The sequence below is a fragment of the Enhydra lutris genome, unplaced genomic scaffold (genome assembly GCF_002288905.1).
Source record: "Enhydra lutris kenyoni isolate GAN:26980312 unplaced genomic scaffold, ASM228890v2 scaffoldscaffold10, whole genome shotgun sequence".
NCBI lineage: Eukaryota > Metazoa > Chordata > Mammalia > Carnivora > Mustelidae > Enhydra > Enhydra lutris.
In genome coordinates, this window is record NW_019154094.1 from 6,552,644 (window position 1) to 6,572,493 (window position 19,850).

At 40.3% G+C, this 19,850-nt stretch overlaps 1 protein-coding gene across 1 annotated transcript in view; it reads right to left on the reverse strand.

Moving 5' to 3' along the window:
• Positions 1-19,850, reverse strand: part of LOC111144179 (microtubule associated protein 4) — a 193,967-nt gene that overhangs the window by 116,323 nt on the left and 57,794 nt on the right. Inside the window, exon 2 of the mRNA XM_022498367.1 lies at positions 8,268-8,509. Coding sequence (XP_022354075.1) covers positions 8,268-8,490 — 223 coding nt within the window. The 5' untranslated portion in view covers positions 8,491-8,509. The remainder of the gene's footprint in view (positions 1-8,267; positions 8,510-19,850) is intronic.

Here is a 19,850-nt window from a genome sequence, read left to right on the forward strand (position 1 = left end):
ACTAGAAAATAAAGTCATATAGAGCTAACCATGAACAACGATTAGGTAGATAACATTTCTGAAGAAGAAAAAAAAATCAATACATACATACGAAAAAGTATTTTGAGAACTGTTTCCCAGTGACAGGCATTTCTGTATGTATGACACAAGTTTTATTTCCAGGTATTTGGCTATTTAGATGTTTTATGGAGACAATAAGATAAAAATACTAATGGAAACAAAAAGGGGTAAAATGGAAAAGAGTATAGCATACCCACAAAAAAGGCCTAAAAACAATGACAAACCCAGTACCAACAAGGCTTTGAGAAATCACTATTTCCAGGTCTGGAGCAGGAATTGTACAGGAAAAGTAGGGAGCAACTTTTTCTACTCTGTGTTAAGTGTCCTAAAGGCAGCCTGCTTGCTTACCCCTCATTTTTAAGTTGAGGGCAATTAGGGTGGGCATGTGAGAATTCAAAGAGAAACACCACTATCCTAAGAGTTCGATTATGTGTAACCCATACATACAACTGCCCTTTGTATGCTAGATGCAGGGAAGTGGTTGACCATTTCCACTGGCCGGCCTGCATGAGCCTGCTGCAAAATCACATCCAGAGCTCCACTAATAATTTACTGAATCTCATCCAGTAACAAAATCAAACTTAAAGCTGGACATACAGTAAAACATGAAAATAATGAAGTCTAGGGCCCTTCCATCACTTCTGAAGAAGTATTCAGAAGAAAAAACACCTTATTTAGAATATTCTCCAAGCAAAACACAAACATGAAACCTATCATTTGGGCAAAACCCATCAGTCTGATAATCTATAAAAAACAGACTCACAGTAGGGAAGCCCCCATTCACTAAGAGCTCACTCACTGCCCCAGATCTCTGCAAGACCAAAGAAATCCTTTTCCTTTCTTCTTCAATGTCTCCTGCCGCCTCTCCTTCCCCCACTTATTCTTTTTTTTTTTTTTTAAGATTTTATTTATTTATTTGAGAGATGGAGATCACAAGTAGACAGAAAGGCAGGCAGAGAGACGAAGGGAAGTAGGCTCGATCCCAGGACTTCGGGGTCATGACCTGAGCTGAAGGCAGAGGCCTTAACCCACCGAGCCACCCAGGCGCCCCTCCCCCACTTATTCTTGAACAAACCTACAAACAAGGTTGTATGAAAAAAATCAGAAACTTCTAATTTAGTTCTAGTCTAATTATAAATTTTATATTGTTCTTTTTGAACAGGTCAATTAGTAAATGCATGTGTACAAAACCCAACTGATCCAAAGAGATATACGGTAAAAATAAGGCTCCCTCTCTCCCCTACACTCCAGCCAGCTGCTACTTCCTGGAGTAACCACTGTTACCAATTCAAGAGTAATCTCCCTGAGTTAATGAACTTTTAAATTATAGTATTTAATTATAGGTTGTTCACATATTAAAAATATTAGGAGAAATTTAGTATTTCTTATAAGCAAAATAGTTTCTAAAAACACTTTCCTCCTCTGGGGTTAAGTTAATGGTACACAGGTCAAGTCACCCAAGATGAAGCATAAGAAAATCCTCTGCCACATCATTATCCTCACCCACTGAAGCAGAGTCCCAGGTGGTGGAAGCATTGCTAAAGGAAAACAGAAAACGAAATCCAAAGCAAGACACACCCTCCAGGAGACAGGGAGGTAAGCACTGGCTGTCCTATGTCCAAGCATGTGAGGGAGAGACATGGGGTAGAACACCAGCAGGAAGGAGAATTCAACTGAAAAGTTTAATGATAGACTAAAGGCTAAGTGAAGGGTTGCATGAGAGTATAGGGTCCCTGGCATCCACAGACACAAGGGGAATTCATACCCACTGCACAGATTTACCAGATGCTCACAAGACCACAAGCAGAGTGGGAAAGTCTCCTTTTGCAGACTTGGGAGAGAGCCACCACTAGAGGAAAGGTGTGCAGCCCTTCTACCCTACACAAATAAAAGCTGAGCTGCCAGGGGAAGGGGTGTCAAACCATCAGCCCCAGGGCCTGGGGAAACACCCACTGCAGCTGGGGAAACAGTTAAGAAAATATCGTCTTACCCTAGGGCAGGAGCGGTAAATCCAACCCAGGATCCTGCAGGATACCATTAGAAGACCCTCCCATTGTAAGAGGGGTATTACTGAGATAGACTCCAACCATGCACAGGATTAAACCTAAACCAGGACCAAAAACCACAGATAACAAAACTCCTGTATACTTCCAGGCTAGCACTTCTTGATAAGGAGGGGCTAGCACGTGGAGAAACACCCTTCAAGGGCACAGGTGCACAGGGAGACCAAAAGCTAAGAGTGGCACAAGAACATTCAGAGAAACCTTTCAGTACCACACTCCCCACTCTAAGCACAAGGAAGAGAGGAATCCAAAGCCAGTACTGCACTGAGAACAATCACAGTAACAACAAAACTCAAACCTAACTCAGCCCTAGCCTAAATGGACTCAACCCTTGATATTAACTATCTAGTGGGAAAAAAAAAAAAAAAAAAAAAAAAGACATGCCCACTTCCAGGCATAAATATTTTATCTCAGTCACTACTGTTTTACATGTGAAGTCCAGCATTCACTCAAAAATTAAGACACACATAAAAAGTGCCAAAAAACAAAAACAAAAAAACCCACTATCAAGAGACAAAACAATCAAACTGAGAAAATAACCCAGATATTCAAATTTAGCAGACAAGAGTTTTAAAGTAATTATGAATACTGTTAAAGTCTATAGTGGAAAAGATCAAAATATGCATGAACAGATGGGGAACTTTAGCAGAGAAACGGAAGAGACTGTAAGAAAGAGTCAAACAAAAATGCTAGAGATTAAAACCAGGAAAGATACTCAAGAGTGCCACTGAGGGCTCCACATTAGATTCAAAAGAAACAGGGGGGAAGAAAAATCAGAGAACTTGAAAACAGGTCAAAAGAAAGAACCCAAATGAAACAGAGAGAACAAAGGAGGAGGGGGGAAAAAAAAAAGAGCATCCAAGAGCTATGAGGCAATACCCAAAACTCTAATGAAACTGTCATGAAATCCCAGGAGGAAAGAGAAAGAATAAGGCAAAGAAATACTTTAAAAGATAACAATCCAAAAATTTCCAAACTTCACAAACCACATCAAAGCACAGATCAAGCTCAGAGAGCCCCAAGCAGGACAAATACCAAGATTCTACCTAAACATACCATATTCCATATTCCAACTGCCAAAAACCTAAGATAAAGATAAAATTCTGAAGGCGGCCAGAGGGGGGAAAAGCAACAAAGATCAAGATTACAACAGACTTGGAGCACTTGGCTCAGCCAGTTGAGCGTCTGCCTTTGGCTCAGTTCATGATCTCGGGGTCCTGGGACCAAGCCCCATGTTGGACTTCCTGCTCAGGGAGAGTCTGCTTCTCCTTTTGCCCCCTCATCCTTCTCATGTTCTCTCTCTCAAATTATTAAATAAAATCTTTAAAAAAAAAAAAAGATTATAACAGACTTCTCATCACAAACTATCCACATGGGAAGACTAACTTTCCTAAATGAAAGAAAAAAGTCACAAAGAATACACACCTTGGAAAGGTATCTTTCAAAACTGAATGCTAGTTTTTCATAAACCAAAGCTCAAATAATTCACTGCTAAAACACCTGTGCTATAAGAAATGTTAGAAGAGGGACGCCTGGGTGGCTCAGTTGGTTAAGCGGCTGCCTTCGGCTCAGGTCATGATGCCAGCATCTTGGGATCGAGTCCCACATTGGGCTCCTCGCTTGGCGGGGAAGCCTGCTTCTCCCTCTGCCTCTGCCTGCCATTCTGCCTGCCTGTGCTTGCTCTCTCACTCTCTTCTCTCTCACAAATAAATTAATTAAATCTAAAAAAAAGAAAAAAGAAATGTTACAAGAACTCTTTCAGACATTAGGAATATGGTACTAGACAGAAATCTCAGTCTACACAAAGAAATAAAGAGTGCCCAAGATAGTAAAAATTAGAGTGACTGTAAGACGTTATTTCCCAAATATTTAAACTAAAAGGTAACTGATAATCTAAAGTGAAAAGATAAAAATGTAGGTTATTAACATATATAAAATTAGGTATATGACAGTAAGACAAAAAATGAGAGGAATTGGACATTTACTGTTTTGCATGGACTCTTACACTATACATGAAGTTGTACAATATTACTGGAAGGCAAAGTGGAAAAAAATAAATGATACACACTGTAAACAAAAAGTCAAATATAAAATAATTTTTTTTTAATTTAAAGATTTTATTCATTTATTTAGAGAGAGCAAGCAAGGGGAGCAAGAGAATGGGCAAAGAGGGAGGGAGTCGGGGAGGAAGAGAATCCCAAGCAAACTCCAGGCCAAGTGTGGAGCCTCGTGCGGGCCTGATCCCATGACCCTGAGATCAAGACCCAAGTGGAAACCAAGAGTCAGATGCCCAACTGACTGAGCCACCCAGGTGTCCCAAATATAAAATAAATTTTAAAAGAAATATACATAATAAGCCAATACTAAAGTTAAAAACAAAAACATAAAAATACTGAATTAATCCAAAAGCAGATAGAGAAAGACAATAAAGAAGAGATGGAAGAAATAGAAAGCAACTAGCAAAATGAGAGATTTAAATCCAATCATATGAATAATCACATTAATTATAGTCTAAAACACCAGTGAAAAGACAGGTCTTCGGACTGGTCAGAAAAGCAAGACCCATCTATACTGTGTCTACAAGAAACCCACTTTATTAAATATTAATAAAGAAATGCACTGAAAGTAAAAGGATATGGACAGATACACCATGTCAACACTAAACAAAAGGAAGCTCCGGCAGCTGTATTAATAGGACGAAAACGAGACTTCAGAACAAACAATATTACCAAAAATAATGAGGTACTACATAACAGTAACAGGGTCGATTCATGAAGAGGTACCAATCATGGGTGAAGGGGATTAAGAGTACACTTACCCTGATGGGCACCGAGTAATACATGGAAGTGCTGAATCACTATATCGTACGCCTGAAACTAATATGACCCTCTATGTCAACTACACTGTTTCTGTGCACCTGAGAACAGATCTTCAAAATACAGGAAATTAAAATTGGCAGAATAGAAAGGAGACAGAAATCCACAAAATTCTGTGGAGACCTCAATGTCTCTCCCTCTGAGAAATCATTACAAGTAGATATAAAGTCAGTAAGGATACAGAAAACCTGAACATCACTATCAGCCAACTAGACTCAACTGACACAGAAGGAGCACTCCGTACAGTAACACCGTCATGTTACTTCCAGTACGCACAGAACACTGCCCATGGGGGTGCCTGGGTGGCTCAGTGGGTTAAGCCTCTGCCTTTGGCTCAGGTCATGATCTCAGGGTCCTGGGATGGAGCCCCGCATCGGGCTCTCTGCTCAGTGGGGAGTCTGCTTCCCCCTCTCTCTCTGCCAGCCTCTCTGCCTACTTGTGATCTCTGTCTGTCAAATAAATAAAATAAAATCTTAAAAAAAAAAAAAAAACACTGCCCATGACAGGCCGTATTCTAGACCATAAAACAAAACATGACGAGCTAAAATGAACTGAAATTTCAAAGGATGTCTTCTGACCACAAAAGAATTCAACTAAAAATCAATTATAGAAAGATACCTGGAAAATCTCCAAATATTGAGAAACTAACGTATTTCTCAATAACCAAGGCTCATGGGGCGCCTGGGTGGCTCAGTGGGTTAAAGCCTCTGCCTTAGGCTCGGGTCGTGATCGGGGTCCTGGGATCGAGCCCCACATCGGGCTCTCTGCTCCACAGGGAGCCTGCTTCCTCCTCTCTCTCTCTGCCTGCCTCTCTGCCTACTTGTGATCTCTATGTCAAATAAATAAATAAAATCTTTAAAAAAAAAAAATAATAACCATGGCTCAGGGGTGCTTGGGTGGCTCAGTGGGTTAAGCCTCTGCCTTCGGCTCAAGTCATGATCTCAGGGTCCTGGAACTGAGCCCCCACATCAGGCTCTCTGCTCAGCAGGGAGCCTGCTTCCCCCTCTCTCTCTGCCTACTTGTGATCTCTCTCTCTGTCAAATAAACAAATAAAAATCTTTAAAAATAAAATAAAATAAAATAACCATGGCTCAAAAGGAATTCAGAAGGGAAACTTGAAAATATTTTGAAGTGGGCGCCTGGGTGGCTCAGTGGGTTAAGCCGCTGCCTTCAGCTCAGGTCATGATCCCAGGGTCCTGGGATCAAGTCCCGCATTGGGCTCTCTGCTCAGCAGGGAGCCTGCTTCCCTTCCTCTCTCTCTGCTTGCCTCTCTGCCTACTTGTGATCTCTGTCAAATAAATAAATAAAATCTTTAAAAAAAAAAAGAAAGAAAAAAAAAAAAGAAAATATTTTGAACTGAGTAAGAATTATAACACTCCAAAATCTGTGGGGCACATATAAAACCACGATTAGAGGGAAATTTGTAACATTTTAAGTGGTTGCCAGAGGTAGGAGGTAGAGGGTGGGCAAAATGGGTGAAGGCAGACAAAAGGTACAAATTTCCAGTTGTAAAAAATTTTTTAGTCAGTCCTGGGGATGAAATGTATGGCATGGCAACTACAGTTAATAACACTGCATTGTATACTTGAAAGTTACTGAGAGTAGATCTTAAAAATTCTCATCACAAAGAACAAATCTGTAATTATGGTGCACCTGGGTGGCTCAGTAGGTTAAGCTTCTGCCTTCAGCTCAGGTCATGATCTCAGGGTCCTGGGATCGAGCCCCGCATCGGGCTCTCTGCTTGGCGGGGAGCCTGCTTCCCCCTCTCTCTCTGCCTGCCTCTCTTCCTACTTGTGATCTCTGTGTCAAATAAATTTAAAAAATTGTAATTATGTGTGATGAAAATGTTAATTAGACATATTGTGGTGGTTACCTAACAAGACACAAAATAGGAAGTCATTATGTTGTATGCCTTAAACTAATATAATATTTTGTGTCAATTATGAAAAGAAGAAATGTTTCAACCTTATATAAACCAGAAAATAAGCAAATCAACTCAAAGCAGGCAGCAGGAAGGAAATATTAAATATGAGCAGAAATTAAAAATGGAAAAATAGGGGGAAAAATCTATGAAACCAAAAGCTGGATCTTTAAAAACATCAGTAATCGATAAACCTCTATCCAGACTCATCAAGAAAAAAGAGACACAAATTACCAATATAATAATGAAAGAGGGGCATAAAACAGATCCTACTGACATTAAAAGAATCAGGTAAGAGTTCAATTTTATCTCCATCCATTTGACAACTTAGAGGAAATGTGCCAATTCCTGAAAGATACAAACTACCAAAGCTTACATAAGACGAAATAGATAACCTGACTAGTTCTACATCTCTTAAAGAAATTTAATTCCTAATAAGAAACCTGACCAAGAAAATTCCAGGCCCAGATGGGTTCCGCGACCAAGTCTATCCAACATTAAAGAAGGAAACATCAATTCTACACAAACTATGCCAGAAAACAGAACAGGAGGGAACATTTCCCAATTTATTTTATGATGCTGCATGACTTCAATTTTAAAATCAAAGGCATCACAAGAAAATTATAGACCAATATCCCACATAAACATAAATGCAAAAATCCTCAACCAAATAGTGGGCAAATGTGATCCAGCAACATGTAAAAGCAGCAAACCTCTTTCAAAAGATTTAATCCGGGGCGCCTGGGTGGCTCAGTGGGTTAAGCCTCTGCCTTCGGCTCAGGTCGTGATCCCAGGGTCCTGGGATCGAGCCCCGCATCGGGCTCTCTGCTCAGTGGGGAGCCTGCTTCCTCCTCTCTCTCTGCCTGCCTCTCTGCCTACTTGTGATCTCTCTGTCCAATAAATAAATAAAATCTTAAAAAAAAAAAAAAAAGATTTAATCCATGGTTTAATCCTGACCTAGAATTACTCCCGAAGACAAAAAGTGGTACCTGATTCCATTCCAAATTCAGTCTTGATGTAAACATAGAATTTTACATATCTGACTTTGTTACAAAGCTACTGTCAAAGTAAAGGCAGAGCAGATAGTTTAATTTAGGAAATTGGGCAGATTATATAATAGTTGAGACTTTATAGAAGAACCTTTAGATTAAAATTTATCTACAGTTTCATGAACACACACTCAACTAAAGGGTAATGAACCTACATCTATTTCTGAATTTAGAAACCAAGGAGAAAGTGACTAGCTTATGCTAAAGAACTCAATTCAGTTTACTCAAAGTTTTTAAGATTATGACCCAAAGCATAATCCCTAATCTGCTTTCTCAGCAGCTTGGCTTAACTACTTACCTTCAACCTGGCTAGTATCTGAGCATGGTTTCTTCTTTGATTCTGAATTCCCGGTTTTCTCATCAACATCCAGGAGAGGAATATAGTCTGTTTTTCCAACAGTTTCTCCCACAACATCATCAAAGGCCTCTGCCTCCAGCGTGGCAATAAAGTCCCGTTTTATCTCTTCCTCAATTTCTGGAGGTGGCTCTGTTAATGCATCTGCAAGACTGAGGTCAGCCATTTTGCACCACTGCAACTGCCTGGTTAAGGGGGAAAAAATATTTCATAAGATGGGCACTGTGCAAAGGGAAACACATTCCTAAAAACTCTTCTCAGTTGTTCTAAACAAAAAAAGAAATAAAATCTAAAACGAGAGCTAGAAGAGGCTCCCTCATTTCACAGATTAGAAAATTAAAGCTCAGTTGACAGTCTTACCCGAAGTAAACACTCTCTATCTCACATCTCTCAGAAGTAAACAGAGCAAAAGCCATTTTGTCCTTTCCATTAATAAAATTGTCAAGGGAAAAAAAAAAAAAAACAATTTATCCAAAGTTACAGCCAGTAAGACTCATATCAGGTCTTTTGATTTCAAGTCTTATAAACTTATCAACTATCTCTTCCATTTTCATTTCTAAATCACATCCCAGAATATTTCTTAAAAGAATATACAAAAGGAGGTCAGATTACATTATATTCCCATTTAAAAAAAGGTTACATTACTATCAGGAGAATGAAGTCAACTTTCTTGACAAAAGACTTATTTTGTTGAGGTTAAATAATGCTTCTTCATGAATTTCTTGTGGATAGCTCCGTTAACCAAACTATACCTAGCCCTGTTGGCATGAAAAATACGGACATGTTCCCTGATTAGCTAGGGGTGGCAGCCCCTCTGTGTGGTCATGCGCTCACCATCTTTTCAGAACATGAGGCTCTCCAATTTTAAACACAACCTGAAGTTAAGAAGTATAGCCTACTACAGGCAAAACTGCAGGTGACTAGCCCAGAAATACAGGAATAGTGTAGTAAAAATGCCAAAGGGCCTGCAATAAATTGAGCTCCCGATACATATATAGCACAGTGGGCAATAAAAAAAGTATTCTGGGCACCGTGTCTGCTTTCAAAAGGTCTAACTTAATAGAGACTCCAAGAGACTCAGAAAGGTTAAGTGAACATAAGAGCTTTCTTGAGCAGGCAAAGGTAAATCAAACAGAAATCCTTAGCTGCATAGGGGCACATGGGTGGCTCAATCAGTGAGTCTCCGTCCCACTCTTGATTTTGCTTCAGCTTGTGATCTTGGGGTCCTGGGATGGAGCCCCGAGTTGGGTCAGCTTGAGGGGTCTCTCACTCTCTCTGCTGCTCCCCCCCACCCCGCATGTACAGCAGCAGGCACATGCACGCTCTCTCTCTCTCTCTCTCATGAATAAATCGATCTTAAAAAAAAATTTATTTATGTATTTGACAGAGATCACATGTAGGCAGAGAGGCAGGTGCAGGGTGGGGAAAGGAGGTGAAGCAGGCTCATTGCTGAGCAGGGAGCCCAATGCAGGGCTCGATCCCAGGACCCTGAGATCATGACCTGAGCCAAAGGCAGAGGCTTAACCCACTGAGCCACCCAGGTGCCCCTAAATCAATCTTAAAAAAAAAAAAACAAAGAAAAAAAAAAAAACAACTAAAATAAAAAAGAACGAAAGAAATTCTTAGCTGCATTGTATGACAGGTACTGCTTCTGTTTGCCTAGAAATTCATTCTTCCTTATCTCCCCCGATATTCACTAACAGCCACCCCAGTGGTGTTGGACACATGACCAGGAAGAAGATTGTTGGAAAAGGAGTATCTCATAATGGAAGACGCACCACTCGGCAGGTGTTCAGTTGCCCTGGTTGTCTTCTTTCTCGAGTCTAAGTGAGCAACCTTCCATCTTTCTTTCTCCTAATTTAGTCAATCTACTGCTTGCAAGCAAAGAATCTCAACTAATACACAGTCTTTCCTCCACCCAAATTTTTAAAAGCCAGAATCTACTATGATTCGAGCCATGTTTAAAGGCTCTCCTTTAAAACTGTCCTCCACTGTCTACCTCTCTCCAGCTAAATTTATTAAGGAAAAAGAAATACACACCAAGGAGTACAGTGATTCTATCTTAAACTTTGTCTGCACACATGAGTTCCTATCATCGTCATCAGTACGGAGCAGCACACACACAACCCATTCACAACACATGAATATGGATGGGCACTCCTACTCTATATGCCACCCAGGCCACTTTACATGTAAAGTATGATTGTCTCTCCAGGTCCTGCCAGGAAAAAACGCTGAAAAATGACTCATGAAAGAACTTTTTAAAAGCCTGACAAATTTAATGTCAATAAGTTCCATAAAAAGTAACTGCTTTTCCCTTTTTTATGATAACTATTATTACCAGTTAGCATTTGAAACCTATTATGAACCAAAAATAATAAAGGATGTCTATAATTAAACAGTTTCAAGGTCAAAGAACATTTGAAAGGGTATCTGTACCATCCCTAACAGTAGCTCTATTTTTTCCATAATACATACCTAGGACACCTATTCCATGTAATCCACTCAAACTCCCTAATTTAGGACACAGGTGAAAATGCAGACAAAACCAACAATATCTTTCCAATCTCATTTACCCGAGTGCATATTCTCAAAGGGCAGCTCTTTATCCACCATCATCTTTCCCTCTTTACCCCCACCCCAACCTCCCAAACCACTTCCTGGGCTGACATGCGGTTCATGGACTATGAATAGCGGCTTAAATTCAGCCTAAGAAGGTAAAACTGATAGAAAATTAGACAGCTGGAAAGCAAGAAGGTCATTTGGCTCAGAGTGCATCTAGCCAACCACCCAGAAACTATATCTCAACACAGCTTAGATCTTCCTTTCTTGTCACTACATATAAATAGAAATATGATTTACACACACACACACACACACACACACACAATTTACTTATGGAAAATGAAGTACTGGCTTTTATCCAGGAAGCCCCAGTTTTCAATAAATTAAACATGATTCAATTTTATAGTTATTCTATTCTAAAATATATACAAGTATAATAAATAAGTGTTCTACAGGTTTGTTAAACAGGTTCTGCCAGTGTTTTGGAATTGATTTTAATGAATTCATGGGTGAATTTCATCCCACACTCACAGAACCATTTAAGGTCACTTAATATTCAGTTATGCCTTAAAATGTTGAGTTATGTAATTTATGGACATAAGCATATGGCACAATGTTACTCTCAAATCTGGATATTCAGGAAGATCCAAAAATATACTCTTGTGAATGAGGACTACCTACTAAAAAGAAATGATCTCTTCTTGACTATTTACACTATACCCTTTTTTTTCTCCAATAAAAATAAGCATTTATTATCCTCCATTACAGGAGTCCCAGAAGAAGGCAATATCATGGCTGATCAATTCAGTAACTCAATGACTTTCAAGGACCCAGGTTCTTTTCATCTTTTTTTTTTTAATTTTTTAATTTTTTATTAACATATAATGTATTATTAGCCCCAGGGGTACAAGTCTGTGAATCACCAGGTTTACACACTTCACAGCACTCACCATAGCACATACCCTCCCCAATGTCCATAACCCAACCACCCTCTCCCTCCCCGCAGCAACCCTCAGTTTGTTTTGTGAGACTAAGAGTCTCTTATGGTTTGTTTCCCTCCCCATCCTATCTTGTTTCATTTATTCCTACCCCCCCAAACCCCCCACGTTGCATCTCCACTTCCTCGTATCAGGGAGATCATATGATAGTTGTCTTTCTCTGACTGACTTATTTCGCTAAGCATAATGCTCTCTAGTTCCATCCACGTCGTGGCATCTACTATACCTTTCTTATCTGTATAAAAGTTTTACCTTTAAAAGGCTTTGTTTCTGGGAGGCAAAAAAAAAAAAAAAAAAAAAAAAAAAAGCTAGGTACAGAAGTTTCTATACCTCACTGAGGCACCAGTTTAATCTAAAGCTTCCCGTGAGTCACAGTCAGGGGGTGAGTTCCCTAATCTGTAAAATGAGAGTGGTATGTTAAATGATTCCTGAGGCTGATTATTCTATAAGCTGCTTATAATTTAGATTCATCACTTAAATTAGAAATAAATTGCACACAGATCCTCAATGTGCATGCCTGACTTTTATATGTCAAGTACTCCCAATTATAACTGGGTGCAGATTTATTAAAAGGCAAGAGCTTTTTGGCAAAGGGAGAGACTAAAAACAAACTCATCACTGCACAGTGCCCTGCTTGAGCAAATCTGACTGGAGCTTAAGAAACTCCACCCAGTTCTGGCTAACATCAAAGGAGACTTGACACCACTATGCCAAAAAATAAGCCCCATATTATTTAACCAGGCCCCAAGAGAACACACAGTTTTCAAGCATAGCGCTTTGGACATCTGATCTTTCATTCTGACTACATGCCTGAAGTGAAACTATCTGTTGAGAAGAGTTTTGAAAATATGTGAACGAAGACAAGAAATACTGACATGACAAGATGATGAAGCACAGAACAGAATTTTGGGCTCTTGACTAGCCTCTGACTATTAATAGCCATGTACTCATGCGGAGTAAATAAGATATGATGAGCTCACAAAGCATCTCCTCTGTTGTATGGTTTACTTTAGATTACATACTCTGGAATTAGTTACTGAACGATTTTCTAGATCTATAGAGACTGGTTGTTCACAATTTATTTAAATACACAGAAGTATGGGCAACTTCTCAAGGTCCCAAAATTCCTCTTGAAAATATTAAGTCAGGGGTGCCTGGGTGGCTCAGCCGTTAGGCATCTGCCTCAGGTCATGATCCTGGGGTACCAGGATCAAACCTTGCATTGGGCTCCCTGCTCAGTGAGAAGCCTGGTTCTCCTTCTCCCACTCCCCCTGCTTGTGTTCCCTCTCTCGCTGTGTCTCCCTCTGTCAAATAAATAAATAAAATCTTAAAAAAAAAAAAAAAAATGTTAGGTCAGTCTTACCTATAGTCAGTCACTCACTCCAGATCTGTGCTGATTGTGTCTGATGAGAAATTACCATTAGCAATCTAGTCTGCAAATTGCCTGTTGCTGACTTTGTCCTCCGGGATCTACTTCCTTCGCCCTGGCCCCTCCACCCTCCCAAAGGTGCTCCTTTGAAGCTAAAGTGGAGCAAGAAAACTCATGATGAAAAAGAGAAATAGAAGCCTAATTCCCACTAACATAGTGAGACACTTTGCACAGCCACTGTCACATTTTCATTTCACTCTGTCACATTTGCCAAACCTGTACCAAGATTATTTGTGGTGGTCAGCATTCTCTTTTTAAAAGTGTAGAATCCTGTTTCACAGTTTTGAAGGGGGTAAAGGGACTTACATCCCAGAAGGCCCATCATTCCACCTTAGTGTGAGTTCAGTTCTTATCAAGTTAATTTTCCTCTTAATCCCAGAGATCAATTCCATGGAAAGTATTTGAGGTTTTGGTTTTAGTGTGAAAGGGGGTAAGAATACTAATTTAGCAACACGGAACATTTCAGGAAACAAAGAAGATCTGGATAAGGTATCAAAGTAGAGAGAGGATATGTGGTCCCAGAGGTCCTAGGATGTCAAAGAAAGGGAAGTTATACAATGTCAAAGGCAAGCTCTTTTAAAATATTACCTCCTGTTAGTTTTAAAAGAAAGAAAAAAATTTTCTTCACAGTCACCTGGACTAACTGAAAAATAAAATTACTGTTTTTCAATTAGTATCTAAGGGAAATGCTTCTGAGGTCCAAATAACCAACTTAGTAAATAAACATTTAATAATAATTCTGAAAACGGCAGAAGACTGGGGCACCTGGGTGGTTCAGTGGGTGAAGCCTCTGCCTTGAGCTCAGGTCATAATCTCAGGGTCCTGGGATCGAGGCCCACATCAGGCTCTGCTCAGCAGGGAGCCTACTTCCCCCTCTCTCTCTGCCTGCCTCTCTATTTGTGATCTGTCTCTGTCAAATAAATAAATAAAATTTAAAAAAAAAAAAAAAGGAGAAGACTGCTCATAATGCTCACTTAAATTTTCTCCATAATTAATATTCTATCAGGTTTTTGGGCAGCGGGGATAGAGGGGTGAATTATGGATAAGATATAGAACTAAAAAGATCCGTGGGGCTCATATTTTCTTTTCTTTTCTTTTTTTTTTTTTTTTTTGGCATGACTGATCTAAACGGCAGAGAATTCTGAGGCCAACACTAAGCTGCTATCCCAGGACATTAGTGAAAGTGCTGGGACCAAAATGAAGTGCTTGTTCTTCAGGCTTGGAAGAAACCCAGCATCCCAGCCAGTTCCAGAGACCATTTATAATCTGACATGGTGGTGGTATAGCCTGCATCATAAAGATTTCATATTCAACATGAGATTTTTTTAAGTCTGCCTAGCAAACTTTCAGTTACTAACTAGGGACTCTATTCCTCAGATTGTTTTTTTGTTGTTGTTGTTTTTAAGATTTTATCTATTTATTTGAGAAAGAGAGTGAGAATGGGAGAGAGCACGAGAGGGAAGAAGTCAGAGGGAGAAGCAGGCTCCCTACTGAGCAGGGAGCCGGACTCAGGACTCAATCCCAGGATCCTGGGATCATGACCCAAGGTGAAGGCAGATGCTTAACCAACTGAGCCACCCAGGCGCCCCCTCAGATTAATTAAGTCCTTTCAGAGGTCTATTACATAGCAAGCTGACCCTTATTTGTCTGGTGTCTGTGTTCTGCTTTCAATTTATTTAACTAGAAAACTAGTTTGATTTATACTTTCAATCAGAACGGTATTTCATTCAAAGTAAAACCAATTTCTACTTGTTGTAAAAAAACGATTTTTATTCCCATACAGCTGATGGCTGTATGGGAATCAGCTACCATCTTACAGAGCTCACAGGCACATGTGATCCCTGAGGCTAATCGGAATTTCTCCGGCTCTTCCCCAGAACCAGAATGGCAAAGGCACAGCTCAGCAATGTCTTGACTATCCTAGCAATAAGCCCCAAACCCCTGCAGAATATATTAAGTTTCCACCCCCAGGTACCTCCCTACACACTTCAAGGACAACAGCTGTACTATTATGAACGGATGGTATTTGCAGGCTCCACAGGGTTCCATTCAGAACCACCACTTGTCCTGTTCATCACAGGATTGCAACAGGAGAAAGCCCTTGATTACTAGAATAGCTGAGGCTATTGCCCAGTGACATTCCTGTATGGAAGAGTGCGTGGACTTTACTTCCATGTAGTCCCAAAAACAAAGAGTTCCTTTTCCCTATGCAATTTTAGGGAACTCTGTCCTCGAAACATACAAACACTGCACACACATGCACACACATATTCACATACATAAAACCTTGCAGCCCGAGCCTCAATGCCTAGCTTGCATACTTACAGGAACTATACAGGCAGTCTGTGTTCAGTCCTGACCGAACGCATTTTGGACCTCTAAACAGGCACCTGCCTGCCACACTTCTGTCCCAGTGATTTTAAACCTATTTCTCCAAGAAGAATCATCTACACCAGATACCTCCCACTGTTAGCCATGTGATCCACTCAGCACGGTGTCTGCTGAAGTCTGGTAATGTGCGCCAAGCAAGAGGCGACAATGACACAGCACTTAAATTTCTGCTCTAACCATCCTTAAGAGCGACTCTTCAATTTTATTTCAATTTAAAAAAAAAGTCAATCTTAGGATGATTCTCAATACCTATTGCCCCGGAATTGTGGGGAAAAAAATAGTTTTTTTTTTAATGTTGCCATTCAGGGACACCTGGGTGGCTCAATTAAGCATCTGCCTTCAGCTCAGATCATGATCCCAGGGTGCTGGAATCGAGTCCCACATCAGGCTCCTTGCCCAGCACGGAGCCTGTTTCTCCCTCTGCCTGCCACTCCCCATGTTCCTGCTCTCTCTCTCTCCTTTCTCCAACAAATAAATAAATCTTTAAAAAAAAAAAAGTTACTATTCATCCCGCTTATCCTTCCTCAGTCTAATTAAGAACCAAACACATTCAGAGTTTCAAACTACACCTACCCAAAAAATTATTTCTAAACACTTAAGATCTCTAAAGGCTTTTATAAAAACACCAGTTCAAATAATCTAGATTCCAATTCCCTCACTTTAACAGCTGACAAAAAAAGGAAAGAGAAGAAACAAGTCATTTATAAAGAAAGCCAGACTGAGGATCCGGCTAAGGGGAGATCCAGCAAACACCAGAAACACGAGCAGGGTGTAAAAGAATTGACAAAATCTTGGAATTTTGCAGTTTCTGTTTTATCTGACACAATGACACCACTGTACTTCCAAATCTATTTTTTTGCCTTGCCTTACCTCTTCTTCTTAAAGTATAACAGCAACTGGGAGGAGTCCTGAAGATCAGGGGGGAAAAAAATCTGAGCTGATTTAAAAGGACCCCAATCCCTATTAGGAAAAAAACACTCCAAACTCCTTTGTGTGATATCCATAATCCTATAGGATTATGGACCCAGACCTAGGACCTACCACAGCCATCAGCAGTTTGCCCTGGAGGCTCTCCCTGTACTTCAGGGAACAGGGGACCAGCTGCCATCTTATGAGCCTATCACTGACATCACCACACGGCCTTGCTCATACTGCTCTCCACACTACAAATGCTCTTCACTCCTTCCTCACTTGTCAGAGTCTTGAAATCAACTATCATCAACCATCAGCTTTTCTGTGATTCCATTCTGAGATCTGTTCTCCCGGCACCATTGAGAACTAACAGCTCACCTGTATTTCTATAGTAACAGTACAGTCTGATCTGTACTGTAGTTAGTTGTAGGTACCAGTGGCTCCCATAACTGCTAGATCCCAAAGAGGAAGGACCATGTCTAAGCAATGTGTGTATCTTCTCTTAGTCAATTACTTTACACAGAAGATGGCTAAAACAACAAAAACCAACAAAACAAAGGGGCTAGCTGAATAGACTTCTAAGATGGTATGACCAAAGTTAATAAAAAGTAGGAACACCTTTGTGGCTCGGTAGGTTGTCTGCCTTTACCTCAGGTTGTGATCCCAGAGTCCTAGGATCAAGTCCCAAGTTGGGCTCTTTGCTCAGAGGGGAGCCTGATTCTCCCTCTGCCTGCCACCACCCCCTGCTTATGCACACACGCTAGCTCTCTCTCACCAATAAATTTTTTTAAATCTTAAAAAAAAAAAAAAAAAAAAGGTCTGGGGCGCCTGAGTGGCTCAGTGGGTTAAGCATCGACTCTTGCTCTCAGCTCAGATCTAGATCCCAGGGTCATGAGTTCAAGCCCCACAGTGGGCTCCACTCTAGGCATGGAGCCTGCTTTAAAAACAAACCAACCAACCAAAACCAACAAAAAACAAGTAGGTCTAATTTGAAATTAATCAGAGGTGCTAAAACTACAAAAAATTCTTCAGAACTGGAAAAAGAATAAATATATTCAAGGCTGAAGGGTCACCATTAACTAGCATATTCACCTCATTTCTTCTTCTTTCCAAACATAGCTTTATGCCAGAGCAATCAAGTTGTCCGCAATCACGAAAAGAAAGCCAACAAGGAGTAACCATACAAGCCAGCTCTCCATGCTGGTCATCTAATCATTATTAGGCAGGCAGTAAAAATAGCCCTCTGCTTTTAGAAAAGCACAACAACATGATGCAATACGGCCGAAACAAATAGCATTTTGTTGAAGAGATAAGCTACCACCGTCATGTTAGCATCACTGTGTAAAACATATTTTGTAGTTATTAAAATGTGAAATCTCCATCGTACCAGCTCACATGTGTCTGTCAAGTAGTAAATATACTGTGTAATTTTAAGATTACCTAGTGTTGGGGAAATTGGGTGAAGGGAAAAACTATTCACACTTCATCAGCACCCAGCTCTTGAGAACTGTTTAAGAAAAAAAAAATCTCTCCATCAAGCCAAGGGAAGTATCTCTCTTAAGCTCAGAGCCAGAGCGTGAGCTATTTTATTGTTTAAGATGTCAGTGAACATAAAGGAAAATGAAAGACTGAATTAAGAGGAGAATGAGGATCTGTGCTGATAATTCTGTAATTATTTATCACAGACACATATAATGTGTGTCTCCTCCAGAGTCCCATTGGACTTGGGAGTTCCTAGATGGCAGGGACACATCTTTTTCACCTTTTATCCTGGGCATCTAGTACAGTAGTGACACCTGGTCGGATCTCAGCTGCACATTCATCCTGCTGAGTGTGCTCTGTTCCATATCATGACACAGACTTCTCTCGCTGGACTTGACACCTGCCTAGCTGAAGGACCCTTCTGGCTCTTCCACTGTGGGTTCTGGGCACAGAATCAGTATTGGGGTAGAACAGCCCTGCTCTTCTGAGCAGGAGAGAAGAAAGCACAAACGCTACAGGAGTAGTTAGCAGGCATTTTGTATAAAGACCTTAGTAGTGGTAGTAAATGACTTGCCTTTAACATAAAAGTGCCTTATGGATGCTTTCAAATGAGGGAAGGGGGTAAAAAAAAAAAAAAAAAGGCCTAGAAGCAAAAATAACACTAAGTGAAAACTGAACAAGCAAAGTAAAAATCAAAGGACTCTTTCACGTTAATAATTAACATCACTTTTAACATTTTACCTGAAACGGAAGTAAAGATCTGAGTCAAAGTGAAATGCCACCGGATCAGAGTCATTCAGGGACTGAGGGGGGCAATTTCAGTTTTTAAGTGTTGATTCTGAAGGGCACCCACGATTGAGAGCTACTCAATTAATCAACAACCTACTTGAAGACAAAGTTCATTGAAATGAAACATAAGACAGAATTTGTTAACACTTAACACTAGAAAGAGATCAAATTCTCCCTTTTTGAGAAGGTGGGTGCTTATTAGATAAGAGTTTTTTAGAAGAAGAGCCTGACAGGGATTCTATACAAGTGATTTACGGAGGGAGTGCCTTCAGGAGGAATCTGTAAGGGAGGGAAGAGCAGCAAAACTATGGTTTCAGCTAAAGGTTAGCCTACACCTCCTGTCTGGGAAGCTATAAAGCACAATCACACCACAGAGCCAATCCCACCATGAGGTAAGGGAGCCAGGTTTTTGTAACCCTCATCAGGCAGTCACTGGCTGAGAGCCACGTGAAGGGAAGGGATGTAATCCCAGACATCCCTAGGAGAGGTGGCTCCTACATGCTATGGCCCTTGCTAACACTCATAGCAGTTGGGGGATTTGTGTGTGTGTGTGTGTGTGCGAGAGAGAGAGAGAGAGAGAGAGAGAGACTCTAAGCAAAAAATCCATTAGTAGAAATAAAGTGACAAGTTCAATTTGCTATGACTTACCAGTATTTTTTAATTTACCAATATTAAATACTAACCTTGTGTGAACCTAGCACCACAGCTATTTTAAAAATGTAACATTTCATCCAAAATAAAAATACTAATTCAAAAAGGCATATACATCCCTATGTTTACTGCAGCATTATTTCTAACAGCCGAGATATGGAAGCATTCCAAGAGGCGAACAACAGCTGAACGGATGAAGATGATGTGATACGTACACATATACACATGCACGCACACACACAAAATTTCATTATTACTCAACATAAAAAAGGATGAGCTCTTGCCATCTGCAACAACATGGATGGACCT